The 18,411-nt window shown below is 44.4% G+C and overlaps 2 protein-coding genes across 2 annotated transcripts; one reads left to right on the top strand and one right to left on the bottom strand.

Annotated features, from left to right (window-relative positions):
* Positions 1-12: 12 nt before the first annotated feature.
* On the bottom strand, positions 13-17,787 carry LOC135501467 (uncharacterized). The gene is made up of 7 exons (XM_064793598.1): positions 17,647-17,787; positions 5,364-5,488; positions 4,962-5,076; positions 3,347-3,557; positions 2,160-3,125; positions 1,231-1,436; positions 13-736 (listed from the first exon to the last, which is right to left on the bottom strand). The coding sequence occupies exons 2-7, from the start codon at positions 5,411-5,413 to the stop codon at positions 398-400; spliced, it is 1,887 nt and encodes a 628-aa protein (XP_064649668.1). The 5' UTR covers positions 5,414-5,488; positions 17,647-17,787; the 3' UTR covers positions 13-397.
* On the top strand, positions 7,847-14,260 carry LOC135501044 (uncharacterized). The gene has a single exon (XM_064792764.1). The coding sequence runs from the start codon at positions 7,847-7,849 to the stop codon at positions 14,258-14,260; it is 6,414 nt and encodes a 2,137-aa protein (XP_064648834.1).
* Positions 17,788-18,411: the final 624 nt, after the last annotated feature.

The following is an 18,411-nucleotide window of genomic DNA, read 5'->3' as shown; positions in this document are numbered from 1 at the left end:
GAAGACATGTTCTATTATGTATAATCATCTTTACATAGTGATTTTTACAGTTTTTAGAACTTCTTTCACATTCCATCCGAATGCTAAATACATATATATAATTATTTACATGTAATCTGTATACAACATAGCACGTGTACTTTTAGTGTTGTCAGAATGAAGTATTGTCGCTTGCCAAAAGATGCCAAATGAGAATTCATAAAGTCTTTAAGAATTCTTGGTTAAATGTACCAGAAGAACACCCGAGATTTAGCAATGGCTCCGGAAATGTTCAATGACGGACGCAATCACTTCTCTTCTCTAGCTTATATTTTATTTGGCGATGTTTGCGTATTGTAGGTCCTATGCGCTGAACTGCATCCTGACAGTCTTCTCGCATGTCTTTCGGGCATTGAGTCTATGAAGAGTATGAAAGCGCCCTTGATATCAGCCTGGCCTGTGGAGGAAAGACTTGAAGCAGTACGTTCGTTACATCGTCAATACTTACTGGCCAGGGCGCCACAATGTGGGAATTCATGAGCCAAGGTGGCAGAGCCTTTTTCTGGTCTCCTTGACAAAATATAACCATCTTATTCATACTCAACTGCTGCTGATGGTTTGTTCGCATCAGATGATAGATGTAATGCACGTTACACTTCGTCTTTTCTTCATCCACTTTTGGGACGAAGTTGTCGTTTTCCACTGCCGCGATTGCCTTCAGGTACTGCCTATTGGCGAATATCACAATCAAGGCGCTCTGAAATAGACAGAACCAAAAGTAGATTGGAAATCAACCGAAAATATTTAAAAAGTAGTGAAGTTTGAGAGAAAGTTTAAGTGGCAACTGAAAACTGTCCCAGACCATTGGGCCAATGTGGTGCGCACAAAGTTCTATCGATTCTATTTCATTCTTTAATATTGTTCACATTTTGGGAATGGTTACAAGAGATTACAATATTCGAAGTACACTCAAGTGATCATAAACTAGATAGACATTAAGGTGACGTCACCATCTGTATTGCCATTGTGCGAGCTAGTGTATTGAGAATAAACACAGCAAGGTATATTGTTTGACAGTGGCTCCTCCGTCAACCCACATCTGACACATCTGTTTTAAGATTATAAAATATCATGGTCTTGTCGGCTTTTTTCTTATAATGAAGTCGTGGGTACTTTTTACACTTGTCCATATGCTCCGGGATGATACAACAAGTCGTCAAAATATGTTTCATACTGCAGCAAACGGATTACCTTCTCTAATGACAGGGCTATTTCCTGACGAATATTCCCATCCTTAGAATACCGGCATCGCGCCGCACCCCACAAGCTAAACTGGACCGGATCTGAGCCATCAGTTGTTTTGAAGCGGTTGCGTATAGCTCCGCCAATGGTAGTCAAGACAGCTCGGGAGGTTTCTTGTTTCATCAAGGTTGTGTCGCATAGGAGGAGGACGGGGCCTAAAATGAGACGAAGCAGATATATTGGTTTCATGAATCAAAGCCTAACTCATTTGACCTCTCAATTTGTGTTGGGGTGTCGGAAAACCTAAGATACATGTATCATTACAGCTGTGAATGACACTGGTGTCACACAAGTGGGCTTGAAGTGGATGATTTACTACAGTGGAACCCCGGTCGGCGAACACCCCGACAACACGACCATCCCACTATGACGACCAAGAATCACCGGTCCGGAATGGTTTCCTCTCTAATTACCATTACAAGGCCCCTGGTTACACGACCACCCTGGTACCCAGACCACGGCCACTGGATTGGGCGGGCACAATGACCAGATTTTCAACTTCAACCTCGGTCCAATGAGTGGTCGTGATACCGGGGTTCCAATGTATCTGCATTAAACTATCCACATACTATATGGCAAGCTATCAATAATTCAACGAAATGACGTTAGACAGCACTGCTATCGATGCGACCTTGGGTTTCACAATCGTTTGACTTGAAAACCTTTTGATTGGTTTAAGTGACGAGTCGGGTGTCGCCGCCTCAAAACTGTTAACCCTTGCCATGAGCACATACAGGTAGCATTCCTCTATTGCACTGTCATCCTTCATGCATGCTACTAAGCTATGTCATCTGGGTGTTCCACTATTCTTTACACTAGTCCTGCATGTAGCTAGAGGGACCTTTCGGTCTCTTTCGGACATCATAAACGAATCTTACCATCAATATTCTGGAGAACATTCGGCTCCGAGTTGTTCCTGCCTCTCGTTCCCGATGTACCATACTCACTCCTTTGGGTCTGCAATTGTACAGGTCGGTTAGAACCCACCATCGGGCCATGTTTACGTTTACACATGCCTGACACGCAGGAGCATTGCTTCATACCCCACGGAGGGGTCCGTACCGTGTGCGGCTGTAGCTGCTCGGTGAGCGCCAAAAGCTCTACACTGTTCAGAGAGCTCGCTTCACTGTCAGTGTCTGTGATAGGGCCATTGAGAGGCAGCGATTCAGGGAGCAACATTTCGCAACTGCTGACTGAAGTGTTGCTAACCTGACGGTTGAACGACTTGGAATGTCTGTTCGATCTTTGTTGTCCATCCTGGCGTAGAGACCCTTTCTTCAAGTCCAATTCTCCTCCATCTTTTGTGTCTCCGTTTCTTGGCGGTGAGGCGTCTGGCGACGAAGCATCTAACATATGCCGACATGGCCTCAATTCATGATTATTTCCGTTAATGGGGCCACTCTGTCCAGGTGACCCACAGGATGGTCTCCTAGATTTGCCTCCTCTTCGGTCCTTTGGCCTCGCGCCGTTTGAGGGTGGAGACTCTCCTGGAGATGGGGTCCCACTACCCGAGGTGTCGCTCCCACCAAATCTGCTGGCAACAACCTTCTGTTCTTGAGTTCGGCGAGCCCATTTTTCCCATGTTTCCCCATTGTCATTTGCAAGTCCTCTAACACTATCATTTTCATTGCTTACATTAATTATTAATTGTGCCGTTCCATCGATGGTAATATTAGCACTGTGTATCGTAATATTCACATTGTCCGAGTCACCTTGATTGTCGTCTGTGTTTGCCGTAGTTCCCCTGAGAAACCCATCTACAGGGTCGGAGTCTTCTACCGGTGCCTTTCGTTCATTGTCATCACTGTCCCTGTCCTTATCCTTGTTGAACTCATCGTGCATGACTGAAAAAAAAGGTTATCGGGTTTGTTTATCGAGACCTAGGAAGGGGTTGCGACCACGGCTTTGACATGTATGATGGTGAAGGAGATATGGACTGTGGCAGGTGTTTGCGCTTGAAAGAAATTTGATGAGATAATCTCCATTCAAACATATGATTAAAATATTAGACGTGACACTTGCCGCACGTATGTATTCACTTGAAGTGTCAACCAGTATTCATTACCTCTGAGAATTGTCTCATCCTCTAACAACTGTATGACATCAGTTCTCGGGAATTCTCCGAGCTTCTCAATGATGATGGCCAGGGTCCCACCCTTCTCCTTGTAGTTCTTGGGTAACTTTCCATTTTCTCTGAACCCACCGTACTGGAACCACTGAAGAGTGAGGGCAGCTGGTGGTAGATCCGCGTTGGTAACGCCAGGGGATCCAATAAACTGGAATTAAGAAACTGGTAAAAAGGGCTTCGCAACTAAAAATATGTATTGAGGGTGATAACTGAAATAGTGTCGATATAAATCAAGTAGATAATTAATTCCAAACGTACTCTTAATTGTTGTGGATATAAACTTCAAGAGACGCTATGATAACTCTATGAAACGGTGTTTATATTGGGACTTGAAATACCGGGAAGAACATTTCTACCACAGCGAATGAACATTATTTGTAGATATTCTGCCAAGGCTGTCGGTCTAATATTGATGTGTAATTTTGAGAATTTGCCCGGCGCACCTTAAGGTATTCAATCTGTTTTCAAAGATTGGCATACCGGTCTATTTGTTATGAACGTCATGATCCGAATTCGATGTAGGCCATTCCTCGATTGACCCAAAATACGGTGATATATATGTATATTGATACAAAAAATATAACGATCAGAGTCGGCCTGTGAAATACAGCTCAAATTTCCAATTACGGCCTTTATGTCCACATAGATAAGATTTCGGGGGGGGGGGGGGGTTCAACATCATATTGTGGCGATTCGTAGCCGATTTTTAAAACGAATTCAAGCTGGAAAGCATATCTCTGGGTGTTTCAGTGTTTTTTCTTACACCCCTACCCCCTCTTGGATAATTAGTATATGATTGAATGACTTGCGAGTTTTAGAGGATTTTTTAATTCCAGTATCGATCATTCATTAACTGCCATGTGTCAAAGTCATGACAGTATAATGGCCAATAGATTAGTCATTTGTTATTTGTGCACACTGTACAGTTGGGCATGGTGTATGATCGTACCGGCCAACCTTCGCCCAAACAAACACCGCAATCTCCCAAAGTCAACTTCGCCAGGTCATACCTCAAGTTTTAACACTGAGGTGGCTGAGCGGTAAACAAGATGGAATATTTGAATGCCTTCATATTTCAACACATGTAGGCATTGCAAAAGAAAAATATGTCTTGAGTGATTTTGTGTAAGCCGTTATTGTATGACAGATAATGTACTGCAATGGTCATCAAAAATATATACACTTGGACCACAATTTCATGCGTTGGAGTGATAAGAGATAAAATTTTCATAAATGTGCAAGTTTTAGCCCCATTAGGCCAAGTCATACTCATCCTAACCCATGGACAGCTCTCTTCGTAAAATATTATTGTTGGATTCTTTAGTGAAGATCTTCTTGATTCTTTGGTGAAGATCTTCTTCGCTTCGTATAAGTACATGTTACGTGCAATACAAGAAGATTTTTGTAAGATTATTTGGTTAGGATTTCATTCAGTTTTGAAGACATGAACTGTTGAATCTTTGCAAGATTCTGCATCTCTAAGAATCTTATCGGGCATTTCGACCTGGAGAGTATCCTCATGATAGCATGAGTAGACCGACGTTCTACCTACCGATATATCTTCTGGGGGGACTTTTAGTTTTTGCGCCAATTCCTGCCAACTGTACTTGGTGGTTTTTGGATTGAGGAGGCGAGCACACTCGTCGAAGGTTGGCCTGGGAAGGTACCTGAAAGGTAAATAACAAGATCAGGTCACTTCGCTCAAGCACAGCTTTACTTCGCCTCAGTTTTGATAGCAGAAGGTTGATTTCTATAAGGTTATACTGTGCTAAAAAGTTTGATATTACTGGGAAGAGGGTTGGATCATTACGACTCGTCATATCAAAACACACGAGACCGTAGTGTATTGTTGTCATACTAGTATCATTGCACCAATTGGAATGAAAATAAAGTAGCCCAAACCAACTTCAGAAAGGCATACCAGTTCAACTAAAGTAGCAATCCCTACACTTACCTGAACGGTACATCCCTGTTTGTGTCATAAATCCTGCGAGACATCCGCATTCACAGTCCTTCTTCCTTTTGTTTCACTAAATCAGTAGTTCTTATGTCTCGGTGGACTTCATTACGGAGGTCATTCTGTCAAGTATAAGATAGAGGTCCTCATTGAGTTCTTTCCATTTAAAGGCATGAGTCTTTCGTGTTTGGATGTGTCCCGCGGTTAATTTGAAAGAACCTTTACTGCTGTACAGTAATGAAGCAAGGAGGATACCGCGGTGACGTCACGGCTTTTCCAAGATGGCGCTGCATATTGTAAACAAACTCGATCCACGGCAAAGGGAAAATCAAGTCTTGGTAATGAAGTAGTTTTGGGGGTATACGGTAGGCCCGGTACTGCTGTCAAATGCCTATTTGATACAGAATTACAGAGGAGCTATTTAAATCCACCGATAGTTGTTCATCCTGAATCAGCAGAAGCAGCAGGCATGAATCCTCACCACGCCTGATATATGGTATGGTGGTCTGTCATTCATATTCAGGCACTCAGTCATTCATCTATTCATCCCTTTGATGCCCTGTGACAGCAGGCAATGTGAGATGTTTTCTATTTTGTGTGGCTGAAGATGACTCACAGTTAGCATCTCTTAGAAAGCACTTTGGACGGGTCAAACTCTGGCATGAGTGGTACACCAAGGTTGTAGGCACTATGGACCACTTCACTTCCTGTTAAGAAATACTTGATTCTTACACCTTTCAAGATTTAGTCCAATTTTTGATTTAGTATATTTCATGATGGTTTAAGTTTAACACATCATCGTTTGGGTTTAAATAGTTTTCATGTTAGATTTCAGGATGTTTCCTTTCGTTTATTCCTTGATTATTAGCTGTGATTTACGGAGTATTTATTTGGTTATATGTCCAGGATTTGGGATAGTCAACTTCCTCCCATCCTTTCTCATACATGCTCTTGTCTTGGATAGATCAGAAACATTTATGCCAATTTCAATCTAACATATATCAGCGGAATCCTAGACCCCAGAATGCGGCAAACACGGTATGTAATAAGCTATGCCTTTATTAATATCATGGAAGTGATATTTCCGTCTTCTGGTTATTCATAGATAGATATTTTGGACATGTAAAGTGAGCATCAAAATGAGCCATGTGGAGTCTTTGTTCTCCACCACATATGTACTTCATATCTTAATTCATTAGTATAACCTTTGACAAGTGGCTTAACTGGTTACTATAAGACCATTCTTGAGCTTGATACAAGTATATCACACCTTTGGTGTTATATAGATGATTTTATATCTTTAGGACGCTAGTTTCTTATACCTTGTCTCTGGAGATAGGTTTAGCTTTAGCTTTAGGATTTCTTTCCTTTCATTCTGATCTGTGAACTCAAGATAAGTGTTGCATCTTCTTTCAGTCTTTTACGGCATCAACGACATACATAAGGAGTTAGAAATATTTGTAAGACAGAGAACGAAGAAAGATTTATCAATAAAGATGCCCGTATATCATATAAAGAGTGTTTATTCATCAGAACGATTGGTCCACCACCTGGGGCGGCTTGATTCCGTACAGAGTCCATGGCAGAATCTACAGTAAAAGACGTGTGCATACCCATGTGCACCAGTCAACTCCTTAGGAAAAAAAGAAAGAGTTCCAGAGAAACTTCCAAGAACTTCCAAGAAGTCAGGCAGTCGATGTCAGATGACATAAACTTTATTCCAGGATCTCCTGGCAGTTTGTTTTGTTTGTTTGTCAACAGGTCAGTGTGTCACAGCTGACTCTGATGGCCATACGATCTTGTACAGAAACATTTGACTTTCATATGCTGAACTCAACTAAACCCATGACCTACAGTGCAGTGAGTGAGGACAGATGGAATAACTTCTATCAATTGGATATCGCATTTAGTAAATAAAAATAAAGGAACAAGAACAAACAAGAACAAACCAACCAAAAGAACTGGGACTGTGAGGATAAATCTCTACTGTCAACATTCACGGACTATTATGGACTTCCAGGATCTTAGGATTATAGGATCAATGCTAGAGTTAACCTCAGGCCTATTCTTGGAGTGGCGTTTCATTACCATGTGTCATTTGCATTCTGTTGCCATGTTGATGTAACTCATCTCATGTGACCTGAACTGAGGACGGATTGGGGTAAGTGTTTACGATCTTGGTACTTCATTGACTCATGCCTGATTGTGTTATGATGTCCATTGGTATTTTCATATTGCCTGCGTGTTACCTTTTTGCCATTTAGCTATTTACTTTTGGGAGTTATTGATTTTGTCGGATCCATTTTCACCTCAGAGTAGAGTTTATAAGCCTTTATTTTTGGGTAAAAGGGAAAACAAACACAGAGTAGAGTTGGTTTTTTTACCCCTTTGCAAAAAAAAAGGTTTTTAGTTTCAGAGTTAAGTGAACTTGGTCAAATCTATCCCTTTCAGAAGCTTTAGGTTAATTGGGGCGCTACAATATGGAAACTTTGCCAGCAACAGAGACTAGTACCCAGGAAGGAGACCGAACCCAGACCCAAACCTCAGAAGAGAGAACCCAAGAGAGACCTCTTGAGCAACAGTCAGATAGCTTTGACTTGCCCGCCCTATTCCATAAGCATGAAGCTGACAGAGAGCAGAGCCGACAGCCCACTGACACGCTGATTGACGTAGAGAAGGACGCCGATGAGAAACAAGCACCAGAAAGAGAGCCAGAAAGGAGGACCGGCGAACCGACGCAAGGTCCGCGCAGATCCTTGCGCACGCGGCGACCTACAGAGAAGGCCAGAGAAAATCAGAGGCAAGAGGTGTGTCAGAAATTCTGGCACACCTTCAGAGAACTAGAGAAATTTGGAGCGTATGCGCATGACACCTGCTCCAATTATGACTTCAGCTTGATCCCAGATTACCGGGACACGCTGGTAGCAGATTTAAACAGAATTTCCGACAGAATTGCCGGAGATTACGATGAGGTGCGGGCCACTTTCAGCTCACCTCCCTCAGAGATCCGCAGAGGGGTTGATCAGGCCACCTCACATGCCAGGGGTTTAATCCAATTCCTGAACGAAAGTCCTCAGCATCGGAACAGCGAAGATGGTCGCTCATCATCCCACTCCAGATCATCAAGGTCATGCAGGTCCATCAGGTCAAGGAGGTCAAGTTCCTCAGTATCCAGCGCGTCCCTTGCCAGGAGAGAGGCTGCAGCGAAGACTGCATCGTTAAGAGCGGCTTTGTTGGTCCAGGATGAGGAGGATATGATCGAGGATCAGATTCTCCAGCTACAACTAAATGAAACAAAGAGAAAGGCGGAAGCTGAATCTCAGCAGGCCGTGTTGAAAAGAGCCCTTGAGCGCCAGAAGTTGGTAAAGGAGCTGAAGATGGAGGAAGCTCGTCTTCAGGCCTACGAAGAAGAAGAGGCCCCATCCGTGTCGGAGATCAGGCAGTTTCAAGTTCCTCCTATGTCGGCACAGCAGACTCCGATGGAACCAACCCGGGAACCAGAGAGGCTACCAGTCAACCCCATGACCATGCTTGCTACCCGGATGGAGCCACTCAGAGAGTTAAGGACAACACCCTCGCTGCAGTCACCTTTGCCACACGTGACAGTAACAGAGACACAGAGGAAACAGGCACAAGTCCAACAGTCGGCTCAAGTCTTGTTCCACCCTCCAAGCGGGAGAGCTCCGAAGACAGAAAACCCAAAGAGATTGCCTGGGTCGTCCCTGAGGCCTGAAGCCTCAGTATGGTCTCCCCAACCGGAGACACCTGCCCCAAAGCAAGAGACGGTTAGCGATCTGGCCTTTATCGCTAACACCCTGGCAGCATCAATTAACCTGGGACGCCTTCCGGTGCCAGAGCCGCCCATCTTCAGTGGAGACCCCCTCCTCTTCCCAGACTGGATGGCCTCATTCAAGAGCCTGATAGAGAGTCGAGGTGTACCATCTCATGAGAGAATACACTATCTTAAAAAATATTTAGGAGGCCCGGCAAGAGAAGCGGTTGCAGGCTGCTCTCTTCTTCGTTCAGAGAACGCCTACGAGAAGGCAAAAGAGATCTTAGAAGACAGGTACGGCAGTGACTTTGCCGTATCTGATGCATTCAGAAAGAAGTTGGACTCCTGGCCCAAGCTGTCTGGAAAAGACAGCAAAGGACTCAGGAAATTATCCGATTTCCTAGAGCAGTGCGCAATTGCTCAGGAGGAGGTGAAGGGCCTCAACATGTTGAATGATATCTGGGAGAATAGGAAATTACTCCAAAAGCTTCCAGATTGGATAGTTTCCAGGTGGGGCCGCACCGTCAACAAGATCAAAAAGACCAGAAGAGAGTACCCTACATTCAAAGATTTCAGGACCTTTCTCCTGGAAGAGGCCGAGATCGCGTGTGACCCAGTTGTTTCCATAGGATCGCTGAAGTCCCCAGAGACAGCGGTGGAGCCTAACCCCAAAGACGCGGCGAAGGGTACCAAGGGACCAGGAGCAAAGACCCTTCTTACTAAAACGACCGGTGACAACAAGAACACTACAACTACCTACGCTGCTCAGGGACAGACCAGCGTGTGCAGCTTCTGCGGAAAAAAGGGACATTACATTCAAGAATGTCGCTCACTTGCCGCAAAATCAAGACAAGAGAAGCAGGAGATTGTCAAGAACGGAGGTTTTTGCTATGGGTGTCTGAAAAAGGGCCACATGGTGAAGGAGTGCCCCAAACGCGGCACTTGCAAGCGTTGTAATGGGAAACATCCGACCAGTCTCCATGAGGAAAGGGGAGAGAGAGCAATTAAGAACCCCGACCCTATGAAGGATGGAAAAGAAGCGACAGAGACAGTGAGAGAGAAAGCTTCCTGCAAGAGGACAGCCTGTCCCACTGCTAAACAGAATTGTGCCATGATAGTGCCAGTTTGGGTGTCCAGCTCAGACAATCCTGACAAAGAGCAATTGGTTTATGCTCTACTGGACACACAATCAGACACTTCCTTCATACTCAGTCACACTGCAGGCCGGCTGGGGACACATTCCACACAAGCCCAGTTGAGTTTGTCCACGATGACCACGAAGGATAGAGTAATAAATTGCCAGAAATACCGTCATCTCGTGGTCAGAGGTTTTGACAGCAAGGAAAAGATCCCCATCCCGGTGGCTTACTCAAGAGAGTTTATACCAGCGAATGAAGACAACATACCCACACCAAAGGTGGCCAAAAGGTGGCCCCACCTCAGAGAGGTCGCCACAAGGCTTCAACCCCTCCAAGACATCGACGTGGGGCTGCTGATTGGCTTTGACTGCCCCCAGGCACTGGCTCCGAGGTCCAGCATCCTTGGGCAGGGTAATGAACCCTTTGCGATAGAGACGTCCCTTGGCTGGAGCCTTGTTGGAGGGGACTGCCTGCAGCCCTCGGGGGACAGTGTAGGACTATCTTGCATGGCTGTATCAACCAAGGTCCCGGAGACACTCCAGCTACCGGAAACACCAAATACGGTAAAGTTTGTGCTCAAGACGAGCATCAAGGAAACAACACTAAGACCACTCCACCTAGCCGAGATATTAGAGGCTGATTTCAAACAAGATGGACCACAAGAAAACACCGTATCTCAAGAAGACATCCAGTTCCTTCGGATCCTGAGTGAAGGCATCCACCAGCAAAAGGACGGCTTCTTCAACATGCCACTCCCTTTCAAAGAAAAGAAACCAACCCTCCCTTATAATATCTTCATGGCAAAGGTCCGGCTGGAACACTTGAAGCGCAGATTTAGAAGAGACAGCAAATACTTTGCCGATTACACAGCCTTTATGGAAGACATTATCAAGCAAGGAGATGCCGAAAGGGCGACAGAGGACAGCGATAGAAAGGGACAAATCTGGTATATTCCTCACCATGGGGTGTATCATCCCAAAAAACCACAGAAGATCAGAGTAGTTTTTGATTGTGGAGCTAAATTCCAGGGAACAAGCCTAAATGACCATCTCTTACAGGGCCCAGATCAATTGAATGGGCTCCTGGGTGTACTATGCCGCTTCCGTCTTGGGAAGGTCGCATTCATGTGTGACATAGAGCGCATGTTCCATCGCTTCCGAGTCAGAGATGACCATCAAGATTACATAAGATTCCTGTGGTGGGAAGGTGGAAACCTTGAGACAGAACCAGTGAGCTATCGTCTGAAGGTCCACCTCTTTGGCGCAGTTTCATCACCAGGGTGCGCCATCTATGGACTACGGCATATGGCGGAGCAGTTCAAGGACCTTAGCCCAGAAGCCTCCGCATTCATAGCTGAAAACTTCTACATGGACGATGGTTTAGGGAGCACAGACGAAGTAGAAGAGGCAATCAAGGTCATCAAAGGAGCGAGATCAATCTGCCAGAAAGGAAACGTGAGACTCCACAAACTGGCGTCAAACAGCAGGGAAGTGCTTGAGTCCATCCCGCCGTCCGAAAGAGCTAAGGATATCATGGAACTTGATCTGTCACTTGATGACCTCCCCATAGAGAGAGCCCTTGGCATTCAGTGGTGTATTGAGTCTGATGTCTTCCAGTTCCGTCTGACGATCCAAGACCAACCCCTCACCCGACGAGGCATCCTGTCCATGGTATCTTCGGTTTTTGACCCACTTGGCTTCCTTGCACCATTTCTGCTGACTGGTAAGCAGATACTCCAACACCTTTGTAGAGAGAGCACAGACTGGGACCAGCCTCTTCCAAATGAGCTTCGCCCAAAGTGGGAGGGATGGAGACGGGGGCTGGTAAGCCTGGCCACCATAAAAATACCTAGGTGCTTCAAACCGACCGATTTTGGACCCATCAAACAGATGGAATTGCATCATTTCTCGGACGCATCGCTCACAGGGTACGGACAATGCAGCTATCTGAGATTAGTGGATGAGATTGAAAGGGTTCACTGCTCATTGGCAATGTCTAAAGCAAGGGTGGCCCCCCTGAAGCCTGTAACAGTCCCCAGATTGGAGCTGCAGGCTGCTGTAGTGTCTGTAAAGATCAGTGACTTTCTCAACAAAGAGTTGAAGATCAAAGAAATGAAGAATTATTATTGGACAGACTCCAGGGTTGTTCTTGGGTATATCCAAAATGAAGCACGCCGCTTCAAAATCTTTGTTGCCAACAGAGTTCAAAGAATAAGAGAGTCGTCAGAGCCAGGACAGTGGCGCCACATAGCCACAGATATCAACCCAGCGGACCATGCATCCAGAGGACTGGAGGCAGAAGAACTGGAAACCTCCAGATGGTTCAATGGGCCTGCATTCCTGTGGGAAAAGCAACTCCCTGAGGTAAGCGACTCAACACCTGATCATGATGAAATCTCAAACGATGATCCCGAGGTCAAGAAGGTCACAGCCCTAGCCACTAAAGCCACAGAGAGAACAGCGATGCTGAAGAGGTTTGAGAAGTTTTCTGATTGGTCAAGATTACTCTCAGCCATATCTACACTTCGTGAGCGTTGTTTACGCAAGCTAGGTAAAGGTATACCCGATTTGACAGAGATAAGAAGAGCTTCAGAGACGTTCATCATCCTATGCATACAAAGAGAAGCCTTTGCAGACGAGATAGACGAACTGCAAAGAGGAGAACATCTGAAGAAGGGCAACCAGCTCTATAACTTGGACCCCTTCCCAGATGAAGATGGAATCCTGAGAGTTGGAGGCAGGCTCAAACATTCGAACCTGAATTATAGAGCCAAACATCCAGCTATCATCCCCAAGAAGACTGCCGTAGCTGAGCTGCTGATAAAGCATCATCATGAAAAGACTGCACATCAGGGCAGAGGAATGACCATGAATGAGTTGAGAGCCAGAGGATTTTGGATACCAGGTTGCTCTGCCCAGGTCTCCTCACACATTTTCAAGTGTGTTGTTTGCAGACGTTTCAGGGGTACCACTCAAGTCCAGAAGATGGCTGACCTACCTAAAGATAGATTAGACGCCTCTCCCCCATTCACATACTGCGGAATTGATGTCTTTGGGCCATTTGAAGTGACAGAAAGGCGCAAGACCATCAAAAGGTATGGACTTCTGTTCACCTGTATGGCTTCCAGAGCCATACACATAGAGTTATTGGATGACATGACAACGGATGTCTTTTTGAATGCCCTGCGATGCTTTGTCGCCCTCAGGGGCAAAGTACGCCTAATCCGGTGTGACCGGGGTTCTAATTTTGTAGGAGCAAGACAAGAACTGAAAGAGGCTATGAAAGAGATCGATGATGCAACCATTCAAGCCCACTTCCAGGGCGATTGCGAATTCGTCATGAACTCCCCAGAATCAAGCCACAAAGGAGGCGTATGGGAACGACAGATCCGAACCATCCGCAGCGTGCTGAGAGTAGTCCTAGGATTGTCACATTCCCGTCTAGACACCTCCTCACTCAGGACATTGTTCTATGAGGTAATGGCGATAATCAACAGCCGTCCATTGACTGTAGAAAACCTCAACGACCCTACTGCACCCCTGCCAATCACTCCAAATCAGTTGCTGACGATGAAATCAGACATCTTGATGCCACCCCCTGGGGTATTCCCCAAGGAGGATCTGTATGCCCGGAAGAGATGGCGCAGGGTTCAGTATCTTGCCAATGAGTTTTGGCAAAGATGGAGAAAAGAATATCTCCAGAATCTCCAACAGCGCCAGAAATGGCAGAAGCAAAGAAGAAACGTTGAAGTGGGAGACATAGTGATCCTAAATGACGCAGACCTACCAAGATGCGACTGGAAGCTGGCAATGGTAGAGACGACTGAGAAAGGAAAGGATGATCTAACAAGAACAGTGAAGCTCCGGATGGCTAGTGCTGAGCTAACGGCTGACGGGAAGCGCAAGGGCAAGGTCCGATTCCTGGAGAGACCCATCCACAAGTTGATTATGTTGCTGGAAAAGTCCCCAGATCAGCCTGATTAATTTTCCTATAGCTTCCTGGTCTTCAATGGGTGGGAGTTCTTCTCATTCTCATTTTTTTGTGTCCTTTTACACATTACCTTCCAGATTGCGTTTAGATTTAAGTTTTTTTTTCTTTCATACGACAATTATATGTTTTTGTAGATATTACAGTTTTGGATACGTACATAGTATAAGGTTATGGAATTCCTCGGATTACCTTTGGTGATTGATTAGTTTAGGTTTTTTTGTGGAAATCACTTAGGTGATTTGGGTGGGAGTGTGACAGCAGGCAATGTGAGATGTTTTCTATTTTGTGTGGCTGAAGATGACTCACAGTTAGCATCTCTTAGAAAGCACTTTGGACGGGTCAAACTCTGGCATGAGTGGTACACCAAGGTTGTAGGCACTATGGACCACTTCACTTCCTGTTAAGAAATACTTGATTCTTACACCTTTCAAGATTTAGTCCAATTTTTGATTTAGTATATTTCATGATGGTTTAAGTTTAACACATCATCGTTTGGGTTTAAATAGTTTTCATGTTAGATTTCAGGATGTTTCCTTTCGTTTATTCCTTGATTATTAGCTGTGATTTACGGAGTATTTATTTGGTTATATGTCCAGGATTTGGGATAGTCAACTTCCTCCCATCCTTTCTCATACATGCTCTTGTCTTGGATAGATCAGAAACATTTATGCCAATTTCAATCTAACATATATCAGCGGAATCCTAGACCCCAGAATGCGGCAAACACGGTATGTAATAAGCTATGCCTTTATTAATATCATGGAAGTGATATTTCCGTCTTCTGGTTATTCATAGATAGATATTTTGGACATGTAAAGTGAGCATCAAAATGAGCCATGTGGAGTCTTTGTTCTCCACCACATATGTACTTCATATCTTAATTCATTAGTATAACCTTTGACAAGTGGCTTAACTGGTTACTATAAGACCATTCTTGAGCTTGATACAAGTATATCACACCTTTGGTGTTATATAGATGATTTTATATCTTTAGGACGCTAGTTTCTTATACCTTGTCTCTGGAGATAGGTTTAGCTTTAGCTTTAGGATTTCTTTCCTTTCATTCTGATCTGTGAACTCAAAATAAGTGTTGCATCTTCTTTCAGTCTTTTACGGCATCAACGACATACATAAGGAGTTAGAAATATTTGTAAGACAGAGAACGAAGAAAGATTTATCAATAAAGATGCCCGTATATCATATAAAGAGTGTTTATTCATCAGAACGATTGGTCCACCACCTGGGGCGGCTTGATTCCGTACAGAGTCCATGGCAGAATCTACATGCCCCAAGGAGCAACTCTATATTTCAATAAGGCGACTGAAATTAAACTTGTTTTCAAGTTAAGAGACAAGACGGCTCAGTTCCAAGAGGGCCACAGTTCCGGGACACAGCGCCGAAGAGACAGTGGCAAAAATTATTTACAACATTCATGGGACATGATTTCATATCTTTAAATAGACTAAGCGTTTCGTGGTATTTGGTCTACCTGGCATTGGCATGACCTTGACCTGTGCTGAGGTCAGATAGTGGGAGCAATCAAGAAAGAGAAAAAATGGAAAGCATAGGCCTGCTGATCAGAACTCTCGAAATATTGCCAGGAGACATTGGAAGGTCATCCTGGCTGGCAATCGTGCTTTTTTGGATGGGCAATGTCCGGTAGCCTTTGTTTTAGGCTGGCGGCATTTGCTGACTCTACACAGCACTGGTGTTCTTCAAATGACACTGCTATTCTTAAACATGGGGTGCTGACATCAAAAATGATTTTTCCGTCTGCACACTTGTCCACTACCTGAGGATCATAACCCTTAAGAGGGCCTTGTAATGGTTGGTCCCAAGGTCTGCGGCAAACGTTTATGTCATCAACCTCTCCATGCAATCTTGCCCTCATCAACCGATGACACATTGAAGCTAACTGCCGACTTCGAGGAGACAGACTTTAGTTGAAAGGTCTATCGATTGAATCATAAGCCTCTTTGCTGTCCTGTAAATATCGCGACCAGACCGAAACTTGCCACTTAACCACATTTCTTATCCTTCTAAGCCACAAAACATCTATTTCCAGGCACTCGACAATCTCATTTCCTTGCTGTATTTTCATCTAACAACATGGAGAAACATTTCTATACACGCGTTCTATTAAAAATAGTATGTTGTTGACAATCGTTTTGTAAAAAATTAGGTCACTCATGAATAGGCATTGTCATTAGATATATTCGTGCAATATCGACTAACCCCTAAACACACAATAATAAGCTTGCATTTGCAATAACCGTCCAAGTCAACAATCTGCATACGTTCAGATGCTCATCTTAAAGCGAAAATCGTCTTTTGCAATGTCGAAACGTGTCGACCGACTACCACTCCAGTGGACGAATGAGCTGATAATTTGTTGTTAAATGATAATTATGCTGCCCCGACCATCACGAAATGGGTTAGGGTTCGACTGCTAGAGTCAATAGGCTTTTTGATATTCAGATTTATCATGGTCAACTGCTAACAGCAATGAAAGGAAGTGAATAGGCTCATAAAAGTGATTGCTTGTATAATATTACAGGCTACGAGGATGCGTCTGGCCGAGTTCTTGAAACAAGCCTTGATATGTCTTGATGGAGCTAGTTCCCCGAACTCGATCAAGCCTTGATTTGCCTTGATGGAGCTAATTCCCCGAACTCGCGTGCCATCAATTATCCGCATCAATCACAGCCTTGAAATCAAGTAGGCTTACATGAACAACGACTGCCTACAATTAAAAATATATAAAACCACTACTGAAATTCTACTCAAAGTGGGTGTTTTTGGCGCGCGTGTGGAGTTCGAGGGAACACGACGCGAAACTAATGAGATTTTGTTCAAAGTTCGACCAGGACAACTGCAGGACAACTACACGCGGTTGGGAAGAGTTCCTACTCATCTTCAAACCTATGTCACTTGATTGATGTTTGAAGTGAGGACCTGTGAGAATCATGCATTTTCCTGTCGACCCATGGCGAGGGTCTCTCAGGAAATGCCTGTCCGTGCCGGAACTGTGCAGGGTCTGACGCGATCGCGTCTGTTGTGAGGTAAGAGCTGGTGATCTTGGTTTATACTAACTGTCCAAATTCGGTGATCAATAGCTGGATAACTTACAATGTAATTTCGCCCCTAATGCGAAAGTATGGGCAATTTGTCAGTCGAGCCCGGGAGCGAGTGACAGTCGTGGGGTTAAGTTGTAAAAAAGGTGTGTTTGGTTTATGTTAGCGTAGTCATCACACATAAATAACCAGCAGTGTAAGCCACTGATTGCTTTCAAATTCAGGCGTGCCAACATTGGACACCGTCACCCTTTCTCGCGATGAGCGCCGGAGAATCTGCAAAGCAATAGTCTAATTGGACTAACCTTCAAATATAATCACCCAAAGACGTAGGTTATCCTTCAACTTGCCAACAAACATCAATAGGACAGCAGTATTTCTTCTCCCGAGTTGCACGAACAAACAGAATGGCTTATTTACAACCAGGCAATCTCCATGCAGATCGAATGTCATGGGTCTTGAGATGTGAATCAATCAATGTTATTACCTGCTTGGAGCTTTCCTGAGAATAGTATATCCATCTATCGTCTGAGTAAGACAAGGCACCTACCAGACGCCGGGACAGAGGGTAAAATACTTGGAGTATTGGTGTTTCTACCAGATTACTGACATCGTGAAAGCTGAGACTGCGGGGACATTATCGTCCTTTGAGGAGCAAAATCTCTTTCAGTAACATTCGCATTTTGTTCATTCCCGGCAGGGCAAAATCTTCCCGAATTCTCTCACAATGCACCTATTATAGTGTCAGCTTTTGAAAAATTATGTATTCAATCAGACGAGGTCCTTATTTTTGGAGATGATGAATGAGTTGCCAGGGAAAATTTAGTATTCGCATAAAGATTGTTCATTTTTTACTTGTTCATAAGCCAACTTCCGAATGTCACTTTGTTTCTTTAGGGATGTTACGGGTTCGCACCGCTTGGAGGCGTTGAATACAGCATCAACATCGTCCTCATCAAACTGTCCTGTATGTGATCATGTGACAAAAAAGGCTAAAACATGTCTCGCGGTAGAAAGTAACTGATACTCTAATGTGAACATGGAGGTGATGACGACATCGTCTTATTTGT

This window comes from Lineus longissimus, chromosome 17, assembly GCF_910592395.1.
Source record: "Lineus longissimus chromosome 17, tnLinLong1.2, whole genome shotgun sequence".
NCBI lineage: Eukaryota > Metazoa > Nemertea > Pilidiophora > Heteronemertea > Lineidae > Lineus > Lineus longissimus.
The sequence above is the reverse complement of the archived record's forward strand: the minus strand, read 5'-3'. Positions and strand labels throughout refer to the sequence as shown.